At 49.0% G+C, this 12,272-nt stretch overlaps 1 protein-coding gene across 1 annotated transcript in view; it reads left to right on the forward strand.

Moving 5' to 3' along the window:
* DISP3 (dispatched RND transporter family member 3) overlaps nt 1–12,272 on the forward strand; it is a 45,238-nt gene that overhangs the window by 12,349 nt on the left and 20,617 nt on the right. Inside the window, exons 2-8 of the mRNA XM_059866676.1 lie at nt 3,425–4,361; nt 5,592–5,811; nt 8,664–8,800; nt 9,229–9,363; nt 9,593–9,753; nt 11,196–11,335; nt 12,036–12,181. Of these exons, the coding sequence (XP_059722659.1) occupies nt 3,434–4,361; nt 5,592–5,811; nt 8,664–8,800; nt 9,229–9,363; nt 9,593–9,753; nt 11,196–11,335; nt 12,036–12,181 (1,867 nt within the window). The 5' untranslated portion in view covers nt 3,425–3,433. The remainder of the gene's footprint in view (nt 1–3,424; nt 4,362–5,591; nt 5,812–8,663; nt 8,801–9,228; nt 9,364–9,592; nt 9,754–11,195; nt 11,336–12,035; nt 12,182–12,272) is intronic.

Here is a 12,272-nt window from a genome sequence, read left to right on the forward strand (position 1 = left end):
AATGTTTTGACAAGTATTATAGGAGATTCAGGGTGAGGTGTCCATGGCCTGCTTGACTTTTCCAGGAGTGCAAGACTTACAAAAGTCAGACCTCCAACTGGACAAAAATCATATCTAATTCTCCCTATTGTTTTGTTTAACAATTCATGAATGGTACTCTGCACTGGGAAAGGGACTCCATGCTCTTGGTGATAGCTGTGTTGATAAGGGAGAATGGTATTGTATTTGCATTGCCCCAGACAAAGGCAGGAATGATGCATGTGACTCCACGTTCTCAGAAGGCAAATTTATTACTTTATAATACTATATTATATTAAAGAACACTATACTATACTATACTATACTAAACAATACAGAAAGGATACTTACAGAAGGATAAAAAGATAATAATGAAAACTCCTGACTCTTTCCAGAGCCCTGACACAGCTTGGCCCTGGTTGGCCAAAGACTCCAAACTACTCCCAGCAGAATGCAATGGAACAATCACCTGTGGGTGAACAACCTCCAAACACATTCCACATGAGCACAACACAGGAGAAGCAAATGAGATCAGAATTGTTTTCCTTTTCTCTGAGGCCTCTCAGCTTCCCAGGAGAAAAACCCTGGGTGAAGGGATTTTTCAGAGACTGTGAATGCCACAGAACAGGGATTTGAGAAAGCCCTTCTTGGTGGCATTTTAGAACTAGACTTCTGGATTGGTCTCAGTGATTCAAGTGTAGAGGAGGACTGTGGTGCTGTGTCCTGGTGTCCCTGTGGAGCTCTGCTTTAGTGTGGTACATTAATGATGCCCTTCAGTTGTTCTGTGTGCAGCTCTGTGCCACAGAGATGTGGCTTTTGCCAGGACCCAGATGCTCTTAGGATAATTGGGAAGCATGAAGGCTATTTCTCTCCCCCTTAGAGGAACTTCATGTAGCTATCAAAGGGGCCTAAAGCTGCCTTTGGTAGAAACTCCAGAAGATTTCAGGAGCACAAAACTGCTAGCCCCGCTGTGAATGCTCTGCACATGGGAGAAACCAGTGTGAAGTTTGATTATTATTTTGTCAATGAGAATCTCCTATATTACAGAAATTGTCTTACCCTCCCTTCTAGTCTTGAGCTTCCTTTCCTTTTTCCTTTCTACCTTGGTGTTGCACAAGGCTTCCTTTTTCCTGTAGGAAGGAACAACTGGGTAATTGAAATGGAACACTAGTGAGGATTTTTTAATGTGAAAGTCAGCATTAATTAGTCAGGTCGGGTGTAATTAGCTTCCTCATCTGTCACTGCTTCTCTCCAACTTGCCAGTGACTTTCTTCTAGATGTCACTGAAAAAGAACTGTCATGTGGGATCTGCATGGGTGTTTTTCCTGGTTGAGGTGCAAGTGAATGACAATCCCTGTGGGGCTGTTGGGGTTTGAGCTGGATCTCGCTTGCAGGAATCCTGTTTGCTTTGGAAATAGCAGAGGGAAGCCCAACAAGTCTATATGCCTACCCAAACCAGTTGAATCAATGCCTCTTCTCTAAAGAAACAGACCCAGGGCTCCAAGGAGTTCTCTAATCCTCTGCCTCTTTCAACCTGGTGCAGGCTAAGCTTGCTCAGAAGTGAGGCAGAGCTTTAATGAAGGCTGCAGGATTAAGTTCTCTGTGTGTATCCTGGAGCTGAAAAAGTAATTGGGCCATGATTCAGTGCTGAGAGTCTCTGGATAGCATGAGAAGTGATGGAGGGAAAACAGGCCAGCCCTCAAGTAAAATTCAAGCATAAAAAAAATGCATTTCAATCCCTTTCTGGATGATTTGAGGGTTTATCTCCCCCACCAATTCAATCTGCCATGTTTTGGGTTGGATAGGCTGTCATCCTGACCCAGGCAGGATCTGAGGGAGGTGGCAAAGCCAGATGAGTCCCAAGGGCAATGCTGAGTGTGCCATGTGTGGCTCTGGAGCTGAATCAGCTCTCCTGAAGGGGGTTCAGAGCTGTGGATGCAGGGGTACCCTGCATGCAGAGGGAGGCTGGCACTGCTGGGGACAGTCCAGGTGCCACCCACCCTGCCCATGCCACTGTCCCAAACCAAGTCTTGATCCTTCCCTGACTCAGTTCTCATGTGAGTGCATACAGGGGCTTCTCCAGAAATTTCTGTGCTGGAGTTCACACCAGTGCCAGAATTTGTGCCAGTCTGCAGCTAGAGTGTAACACATGCTGGTCACCAGACATTATAGGTGCCCATGTGTTACAAATTGGGATTTGCAGTCCAGACCATGACAATTGATGGACAAGTCAGAGGGAGATGTCTTAGAACTGATCCCATCCTTGAGCTGAGGATTTAGCTCTTGGTTAAGAAAGAAGATGGTGTAATCCCTTTTCTGCTGCCTTATTATTAAGTTGCTCTCTCTCATTTCCCTTTCTTGTCACATGCAGGCTCTTCTGTCTCAGGATAAGAATCTTTTCCCTCCTTCTCCTCAGTAACTCAATAAAATGGGAAATTATTATGGCTCTTTACCTCTCTTTCTAAAGAGAGAATACATATCCTTTTTCAGATCTCACAGTAACTCCATTCCCCAGGCCAGTGGGAGAAAAGTCAGGGGTAGAGGGGAGGTAACTGCAGGTACACACCAACCTGCCCAAGTGGGATGGGTGAAGTTTACACCTGAGCTCCTGCAGCATCAATCTACACTAATGTGGAGTTCCAGCTTGGCTGTCCCTTAGAGGCTGAAGGGTAACAGTCCCTGGCAGCTGAGTGATGGATGGGGGTCACACCCCAGCCATAGGAGCATTATCAATAGATTTCCCCAGCTATTTATAGCAGTATTCATCTTCCCCACGAAGCGTGCGTGTGTGTGCACACTGAGCCAGAAGCACACAGCCACACCTGCACACCATGCTTGCAACATGTCAACCCCTCTGAAAACTCACTGGATGCCTGGCAAAGGTGAGCACTGTGAGCTGGGGCTGACAAGGTGCTGTGTTTGGGGGGGCTGGTGAGGAGCAAAGCTATAAATAGCTGGGGGAAGTCTATTGTCAGTCCTAAGGAGAGGAGGATAGTGCTCCTTTGCATTTTGTATCTGGTAGCATGAACCATTCCTGGATGTGAGAACCAGGTTAGCTAGTTAAGTGTTCATGCTGCTGCAGGGTGAGCAACATACTGTGAATCCCTGCAGTCTCCTTGCCTGGTGCTCCTGGAGCCATACAGAGCCTTCCTCTGCCACAGCACTGGGCTCTGGGACTGTCACTTGAACTTCTCCCTCTCTGGTTCCTCTGCCAGGCAGAGTGGGATGCCCCATGACAAGGCTGTTGTTTCAGTGGCTGCAGCAGATCTGTGGGGCTTGGAAGAGAGTGATGCTTTCCTCCTGAGGGAACTGGAGTGTCCTGGCTCTGCTGCTGTGCGTCTGTGGATTCACAGCTGTGCCTGTGACACCACTGCTGGGTCTTGCTGACTGCTCTATCTGTGTGCAGGTGCTGGATATGGACACAGAGGATGACCCATTGTTACAGGATGCCTGGCTAGAGGAGGAAGATGAAGAGGTGGCCTTCAGCTCCCGGAAGAGGCGAGAGGGTGCTCTGTTGTGTGGGAAAAGCCCGTGCAGAGTCAGGCCCCTGTGTGTCACACTGCCCATGTCTGGCTTCTGGAATATTGTTGGCTGGGTGTTCACCAACCCGTACTGTGCTGGCTTCATACTTTTCCTGGGCTGTGCCATCCCTGCTGTGCTGGCTGTTGTCATGTTCCTCCACTACCCTGCCCTGGATATTGACATCTCCTACAACGCTTTCGAGATCCGCAACCACGAGTCCTCGCAGCGCTTCGATGCCCTCGCCTTGGCCCTCAAATCCCAGTTTGGCTCCTGGGGGAGGAACCGCCGGGACCTGGCTGACTTTACCTCGGAAACCCTGCAGAGGCTCATCTTCGAGCAGCTCCAGCAGCTCCACCTCAACGCTTCCCAGCTCGGGGTCAGCGCGCGCGTCAGGCGCAGCCCCGCGGAGGGCAGGGCCAGCTCCCTGCAGCCCCAGCCCCAGCCCAGCCCAGCAAACCAGACCTCCCGAGTCGGGAGGAGATCCCCACGCTGGGACTACTCCAGCACTTACATCAGTGCTAACACACAGACACATGCTCACTGGCGCATTGAGCTCATTTTTCTGGCTCGGGGGGACTCTGAGAACAACATCTTCACCACGGAGCGCCTGGTCACCATCCATGAGGTCGAGCGCAAGATCATGGACCACCCTCGCTTCCGTGAATTCTGCTGGAAGCCCCACGAGGTCTTGAAGGACCTGCCCCTGGGTTCTTACTCCTACTGCTCCCCTCCCAGCTCCCTCATGACCTACTTCTTCCCCACTGAGAGAGGAGGGAAGATTTACTATGATGGCATGGGACAAGACCTTGCTGACATCCAAGGTGAGCTGAGGGCCACGGGCAAGGGCTGGCATGCTCAAGGAATGCCTCTCCTCAGGTTCAGGCAGTCAGTGGTGTGCAGCTAAGAGGAGTGACTGCCTTGTAAGGAGAGGAAGATGCTGCTGGGCTGTGCCTTGAGGAATTGTCTTTTCTGCACCAGGGCCCCTTTTCAACCCTGCAACTCCAGTCACAGGTCACACAGACCCCCACAGGCAAGGGAGAGGGACAAGTGAGGGGGTGTCATGAATGGTACAGAAGTCTTCTGCTGATCCTTGTCCCCTGTAGATGGCTGTGGTTCACTAGAGCAATGCCAGGGGCTTGGAAAGACAAATAGGGATGAGCTTCCCTGCACTTCAGAGCAGATTAAAGAGGTCCGTGGGCTGTTCTGGCAGCTTGTGAGTCACCAACTGAAAGGTTCCTATAAGGAGAGGAGGAAAAAGGCCCTGCCTCCTCCTCCCAGCTCTGTACCTTGTGCTGTGCACCTCTAATGGAACAGAGGCTCTGGGTGGTGACAAAGAGGTGACTCATGAGGAGTCTGTGGGTGTGCTGTGGCTGTGGGATGTACCCTCCATCTGTCTCCCAAGCCAGGCTGCAGAGGGTAGCTGTCCAGGAGCCACGCAGGGAGCAAGCAAAGGATTAAGTCCATCTGCTCCAGTAACAGTTCTGCTACCAAAACAGGAAGGAGCAAAGTTTCTGGTCTTACTGGTACAAACTCTAGGGAACTGGATTTTGGGAATAGATAGGCAGTGTCTCTTAGTCAGAACTAGCTGAGTGCCTCCATCTCTGCATCCCTCACACCATCAGATGGCAGAGGTGCCAGGTCACAGCAGAGCCAGTACTCCTCTTCCATGGGCATTGTTTAGGTCTTGTGCTTCCAAGTGTAATGGAAAAAATATTGTCCCAGTGTAAGAGAAGGAAGGGCGTCCAGCAGGGATTGATCAGGATGCTGTTGCCTGGGGGTGCTGTAGCTCAGGTCAGTCAGGTGGAAGATGTGTCCCTGATGAGGAAGTGCATGGGGGAAGGAACACAGGCAGTCACAGAACAGAAGTGGGATGTGAGTCTTTGCAATCCAGGTTTCCCTGGCCCTCCTTGCTCTCTGGAAGGCAGCAGCAGTCAGCATTGCTCTGGTGAAGGACAGGATGACTCCCAGTTTCCCCGCAGCAGACGAGATCCTGTGCCTTGCCAAGACAATCAAGCAGGACCCTACAAAAGTGGCACTGCTTTCTCCTGCAGGATCCCTGGAGCTGGCCATGACCCACCCCGAATTCTACTGGTACGTGGATGAGGGCTTGTCTGCTGAGAACATGAAGAGCTCCCTGCTGCGGAGCGAGATCCTCTTCGGGGCCCCACTGCCCAACTACTACTCGGTGGAGGATCGCTGGGAGGAGCAGCGCCGCAAGTTCCAGAACTTCGTCATCACCTACGTGGCCATGCTGGCCAAGCAGTCCACGAGGTGAGGGGGTGTGTGGGCAGGGCAGGTGGGAGTGCACGAGAGCAGGGAAGGGCACAGGATGGACCAGACCTCTCCGGGCAAAAGCTCTGCTGTTGTGTTTGCAGGGTTCCCAGACGAAGGAAGGAATGATGAATCTGACTCTGTGTTCTTAGCAGACTAATTTATTATTTTATGATACTGTATTATATTAAAGGATACTATACTAACTCTTATAGTCTCCTCAATCTAGGTCTAATAAGGTTTCAGAGGTCTATAACACACCCAAGATAGCTCAGCTATCCTTGGAGGCATAAAATCAGCAGGATGGCTTCTGTTGCAGTGTTAGAAACAAAAAGGTTTATTAAAATGCAAAATAACAAACAGAGAAAAACCAAGCCAGGTGCTAGAGGTTCTTGTTCCTAGTAAAACACCTTACAAAAGTGATTAGTTTCTTTGTTCACTCCTTTTTTTAGTAAATTGCCCAGGCAGGACTTTTTGGCTTTGGTTTAATCAGCTGTCCTTAAGTTTGAAGTCCCTTAGACTTATGAAGTAGCTTTTTCACTTAATTGAGAAGAGAAATTTTTGGGCTTTTTTTCTTTTTGAAGAGACAAAAGATAGTTTTGTCACTCCTTCAACAAGAGGCACACTCCTATACTAAACTATACTAAAGAATACAGAAAGGATACTTACAGAAGGCTAAATAGATAATAATGAGAACTCATGACTCTTTCCAGAGCCCTGACACAGCTTGACCCTGATTGGCCAATAAGTCAAAACAATTCATATGAAACCAAAGAAACAATCACCTGTTGGATAAACAATCTCCAACCACATTCCAAAGCAGCAAAACACAGGAGAAGCAAATCAGATAATTATTGTTTTCCTTTTTCTCTGAGGCTTCTCAGCTTCCCAGGAGCAAGATCCTGGGCAGGGGGATTTTTCAGAAAATATGACAATGACAGCTCTGCCTTAAAGTTCACACCAGGGCAGAAGTGCCTGTTCTACTCTGGTAGCCATGTTCCATTTGGCTTCCCTGGGAAGGCACCAGGCACAGAAGGCTTGACATGCTGCCTTGGACTACTGGTCAGACTTGAACAGTGGCCATGGCATAATGTTCCAGATGAAAAAGCATCTCCATTGAAACTGGGCTCAGCCACAGAGCTGTGAATGATGGTGGGGAGTACAAGGCCTGCTCCTATGCTCCCCTTTACTGCCAGTTCCACAAGCAGCAGCATGCCAGAGACACCAACAGAGACAATGAAAAGGGGACAAAGTTTGAATCTACTGCCTCTCGTTCCACTGAGTCCTTGTCTGGCATAGGATCTTTTTGCTTTTGTCTTACAAATCCAGTTCCACTAGCTCAAACAGAACTGGCTTCCTGCTCTGAATTGGGCCACTACTGGTCTGATGCAGGGGATGAAAGTCTTTTCTCAAGGCTGCTCAACCTGTGGATCCAATTCTGCTTTTTGTACAGAGAGGCGGGGAAGAGAGTTTCAGGGCAGGATGAGTTTCAGGAAGTGCAAGCTTTTTTCACTACCAGGTCTTGCTTGAACAGAGCTTTGCTCAGTGCTTGTGAGAGAGAGAGATGATAAAATAGAGCTAAAAGGGCTAAAAGAGCATGCCAGTACTCAGGCAGTTGACTGAAGGCTGTGTGTCCCAGTCTCTGTGCCTTCTTAGACTCCAGCTTTCTACTGCCCTGATTCTTAGTACTTCCCAGAATGAAGGGAGGCTGATCTTCAAAAACAGGTTGGAGTGCAGGCAGCCACAGAGCGTTCTCAGCAACGGGCTGGGAAAGCAGGTTGTGATTCTGACAAGCCAAAAAGGAATTGAGGCCAAGGCTCAGTTCCAAAGCTCAGATCCCTGATAGCCTCCTATGGTGCAGCATTATTGTAGTCCTGGTTAAATTATGTTGGATTATTTTTGCTCTGAGCCTGCTTCCAGAGGCAGAACCTGGTAAATCATATAGTTTCTGATTAATCCCTCCCTCTGCCTGCATCCACAGTGCTAATATAATAAGCAGTGATTAGGATTCCAGATGGAATTGGCTTTGAAGGCTCCAGGAACTGTCTATTAGTGCCTAAGACCCACCATGCAGTGGAGGAATTTTAAAAATATTAGACCTACTCTTGATTTTTCTCCTTCCCTGTATGAATTGCAGTTGTGGTGTGAAGCTATATCCTGTCCCTCTGGATATAGGGATAGGATATTGTGCCAACTTCTTCCTTCCCTTCCCTCTGCCCCCTTGCCCTCTTTCTAAGTGCTGTCTGTCAAGTTCCACATTCCAGCAAGGGCGTCGTGTGATTGGCAGAAGTTCAACAGATGCTTCTCAGACCTGGGGTCATTGGCCTGTCCAGGTGTCATTGTCCCCTGAGACCCTCCCCCTCCCACCTGGTTGGTGGCTCACCTATCCTCTCCCTCCCCTCTCCCTGTGGGCTTAAAAGACACTGAAACCATGTGGTCTGGATTCTGTTGGAGCTGTTACCGAGATTCAGAGCTCTGTCACCCTGGAATAAACTCTGGATTTAACCCTCCGGCGGAACCTGCTCTCTTTCTCTTCACCATCGCCTGAACCCTTTCCACTGGAGGTAAACTGAGTTTCTGCTTTGTTTGGATTCATTCTGAGTGCCTAACTGCCAGCTAGCTACAGGCGTCTCTGAAGTGAAAAACTACAGCTGATACCTTTAGATAATAAATTTCACCTCCAGCAGCAGCTTTGTTCAACCTGCTCTCACTGCTCTGTTTTCTCAGAGAACTGCCAGGTTATTAGAGCAGTGACCTCCTTTGGCTCTGGAGGAGATACTGTGCTTTAAACCACCTGGCTCTGCTCCTTTTGTGCTCAGCTATTCCTCTTCTTTCATATCTCCCCACCCTAGCAAAGTCCAGGTGCTGTATGGAGGAACAGATTTGTTTGACTATGAAGTGAGGAGGACTTTCAACAATGACATGTTGCTGGCCTTCATCAGCAGCAGCTGCATAGCTGTCTTGGTCTACGTCCTCACCTCCTGCTCAGGTATGCTGGAGTCACAGCTCTCCTGTTCTCACACAAATCCAGATGTGCCCTGGCTCTCTGTGTCAAGGCTGAGGAGAGACTCTGATGCCCTGGCACCAGTGTGGTTGTGTGGCACAGCAGCATGCAGAAGGGCAAGCCAGTCTGGTTCTCCAGAGCAGAGCTTTATTGGCAGGGTGAGGGAAAGACTCACAGGAGATCAGGAATAAGATGAAAATGCTTGTCTTGGTAACACTGGCATAAATTTGATGTAATTTTTTGCATGAACCTCATGGGAGGGAGTCTGCAAGCATTACTCTTGCAGCCCTGAACTGTTCTCTGCTACCAACACACTCATGGGAGCCACTATCCCAACAGGGCAGATGGGAGGAGTTTGTTCTGCTGGGGGTGGCCAGAGATACTATTTTTTCCGTGTTTCTTTTCTGCTGCAGTGTTTCTGTCATTCTTTGGCATTGCCAGCATTGGGCTGAGCTGCCTGGTGGCTCTGTTCCTGTACCATGTCGTGTTTGGGATCCAGTATCTGGGTATACTCAATGGTGTGGCTGCCTTTGTCATCGTGGGGATTGGTAAGCTCATCTTTACTCCAAGCCTGTGCTTTACCTGTGCTGCCTTGCCCTGCTTCTGTCTGCAGGAGAGAAGAAGGTGATGGTGGCAAATGCAAATTGAATTTTCAGGCCCTTTTCCTGTTACCTATAAATTTAATATTTGCTGTTCAAATGTCAAGGGGGAAATCAGATTTTTAGCAGGTGTCCCCTCTGTGAGCAGAGTATCAATATCTCTGCTGTCTTTTTCCAGGAGTTGATGATGTCTTTGTTTTCATCAACACCTACCGCCAAGCCACCCACCTCAAGGACCTGCGGCTGCGCATGATCCACACGGTCCAGACAGCAGGGAAAGCCACCTTCTTCACCTCCCTGACCACAGCTGCAGCATATGCTGCCAACATCTTCTCTCAGGTACCCTGCACCTCTGGAATTTGGGGTTTCAATGTCTGCCAAAGGGCCAAATAGATCCGGAGCCTGCCAACACCATCTATCCTCTCCATCAGCACCGTGGGCTGCCAGACCTGCTCCTTACAGAGCTGTCTCTTACTTGCTGTAAGGTAGTGCATTATCCAAGGAAATACTTCTGTGCTGTCACAGTACAGCTGGTCTGTAGCTGGACAAGGTAAATCTGGCCATAACAGAAATCCAATTCAGTTAGCCTGGTTCGTTCTGGAGAAGAATTAAAACAAGTCCCTGAGTGAGCAATCATTGGTTAGATGTGAACTCAAACAGAGATCTCTCAAAAACAAGGCAACCCCTGTGGCAGGGAGGAATGATGAGGAGGATTCATCTTATCAGAAGGCTAATTAATTACTTTATTATACTGTATTACATTACATCTAAACTGAATCTGCCAAGCATACCACTGCCCAGAATCTTGTGACTGTCAGTGACAGTCCTGACACACACACACACACCTGGCCCTGATAGCCAAGGAAACAAAACCCCATCACTGTGGGGAAACAATCTCCACATTGCATTCTACTTTGGCACAACACAGGCACAGCAAATGATAAGAATTGTGTTTCCTTTCTCTGAGGTTCAGAGAATGGGAAACCCAGAAATATTCTTGGGAAGAATTGTGCCTTGCTTTTCTCTGTGAAGGGAAATGTGGCTACAGAGATCTCATCCAGTCATGTTCCTTCTGGAATGCAGACATAGCACTGCTCAGGGAGCTGGGGTGGTGTTAAGACCCAGACCAATCAGTTGTCTAACCCTGGGAGTTTTAAAGCCCCTGTTTAAGGAAGCTTCCATAATAAACCATTGCTGCTGCCACACAGATCTCTGAGGGTTTGTGTTGTCTGTCTCCACGTAACACTGTGCCACTGATCAAACAGGCTCTGTTTCAGTGCTTTACCTATCAGGTTTGCTGATTTTCATGACTGAGGTCAACATGTATTATCCTCAGGTTCCTCCAGACATCTCTTCCTTGTCTGCTGTCTCTTCAGCAATCCTGCCCCAGTTGATCCCTGTCACTGATGGTGGAGACAGGAATGCAATGTACACACATTGCAAAGTTCCCGTGGCAACAGCCAACCTTTGTTGAAGCACACCCTCTTTTATGGGGGCTTTGAATTTCCTGCACTTAGAGAGAGGATTGGACAAAGGTCAACTCTGCCCAGCTAACTGGCCAGTGATGTGGGTGCATTCCTGATTCAAAGGGATTGGCTGGGGTCCCCTTGTTTAAACTTGAATTTAGCCTATCAGTATTGTGTCCAAGGCCTTGTTTGCTTCAATTCCCTAACAAGCTAGGCTGGTTGTGTAAGTGTCTGTCATGGCCAAATTATTTGTGCAGCTGTAGACCAGCTGTAGCCTTTACAGATCCCAATCCCATGTTCTCTCTCTTCATGTAGATCCCAGCTGTGCATGACTTTGGACTCTTCATGTCACTGATTGTGTCCTGCTGCTGGGTAGCTGTGCTCTTCACCATGCCAGCTGCTCTTGGAATATGGACCCTTTATGTGTCCCCATTAGAGAGCTCCTGCCAAGCCAGGTGAGCCCTGGAGCCTGTGGGTGGGAAGTTGAGGAATTTGCAGTCAAGGAGGTTTGCAAATTCCTTCCCTGTCATCTCAGTTTATCCTCATTCCCCTCAGGCAGCTTGGCTTTGGCTCTGACACAAGGGAAATGTAAGTTCTGCCATTCCAGATTGGAGCAAAATGGAAGGGTCAAGTCCCAGTCTCATTCTCTCTGTCAGTTCTCTTGGTTGAATGCCATGGAGTGAGTATTGGACCATTTGTTTCCTTGGAACACTTAATGCACAGCTAAACCTTCAAGAGGTGGAGATGCAAGCCCTGCAAGGCAGACAGGTCCCCACTGCTCCTGCCAGGATGTGGAGATTTGTGTTTGAAAGTCAGCACATTTCCTTCTCCCCTGCTCTTTAGCACTGCAGGTGACCTGGAATGATTTTATTCGTTAGCAGGGAGATGAGCTGTAGAAACTCCCATCACTCAGCACCCAGTGTCATTGTCATGGACAGAGTGTCCAGGCTCAGCCCTGCTCTGTGTATCCAGCCCAGCCCCTGCCCTCTCAGCACTGAGCAATGGAATTTGCTCCTGGCAGTTCCTGTTGTCTTTCCAAGCAATTGGAGCAGGTTGTTCCTGTGCTCCTTGCCACTGAAGGAGCCCACTGGTAACTCTTCACGGGGTATGTGGCTTTAAACTCTTGCCTTTGTCTCCTTTCCTGCTTCAATCCAGCTGCAGTCAGAAGTGCACCAAAAAGAGTGCCTTGCACCTGGCTGAGGATCTCTTCATTGCCTCAGCAGCCACCTCCAGAGCAGGCAGAGAGACCCTTCCCTACCTTGATGATGACATCCCACTGCTCAGCGTGGAGGAGGAGCCAGGTACGTGTCTGCTGTTTGTGCCTTTAGGGGATCACACTGCCCTCTTCATCCTGCAGCTCTCCCTACCCCTGACACTGGTCCTTGCCTCAGT

Source organism: Haemorhous mexicanus, chromosome 23, assembly GCF_027477595.1.
Source record: "Haemorhous mexicanus isolate bHaeMex1 chromosome 23, bHaeMex1.pri, whole genome shotgun sequence".
NCBI classification, from domain to species: Eukaryota; Metazoa; Chordata; class Aves; order Passeriformes; family Fringillidae; genus Haemorhous; species Haemorhous mexicanus.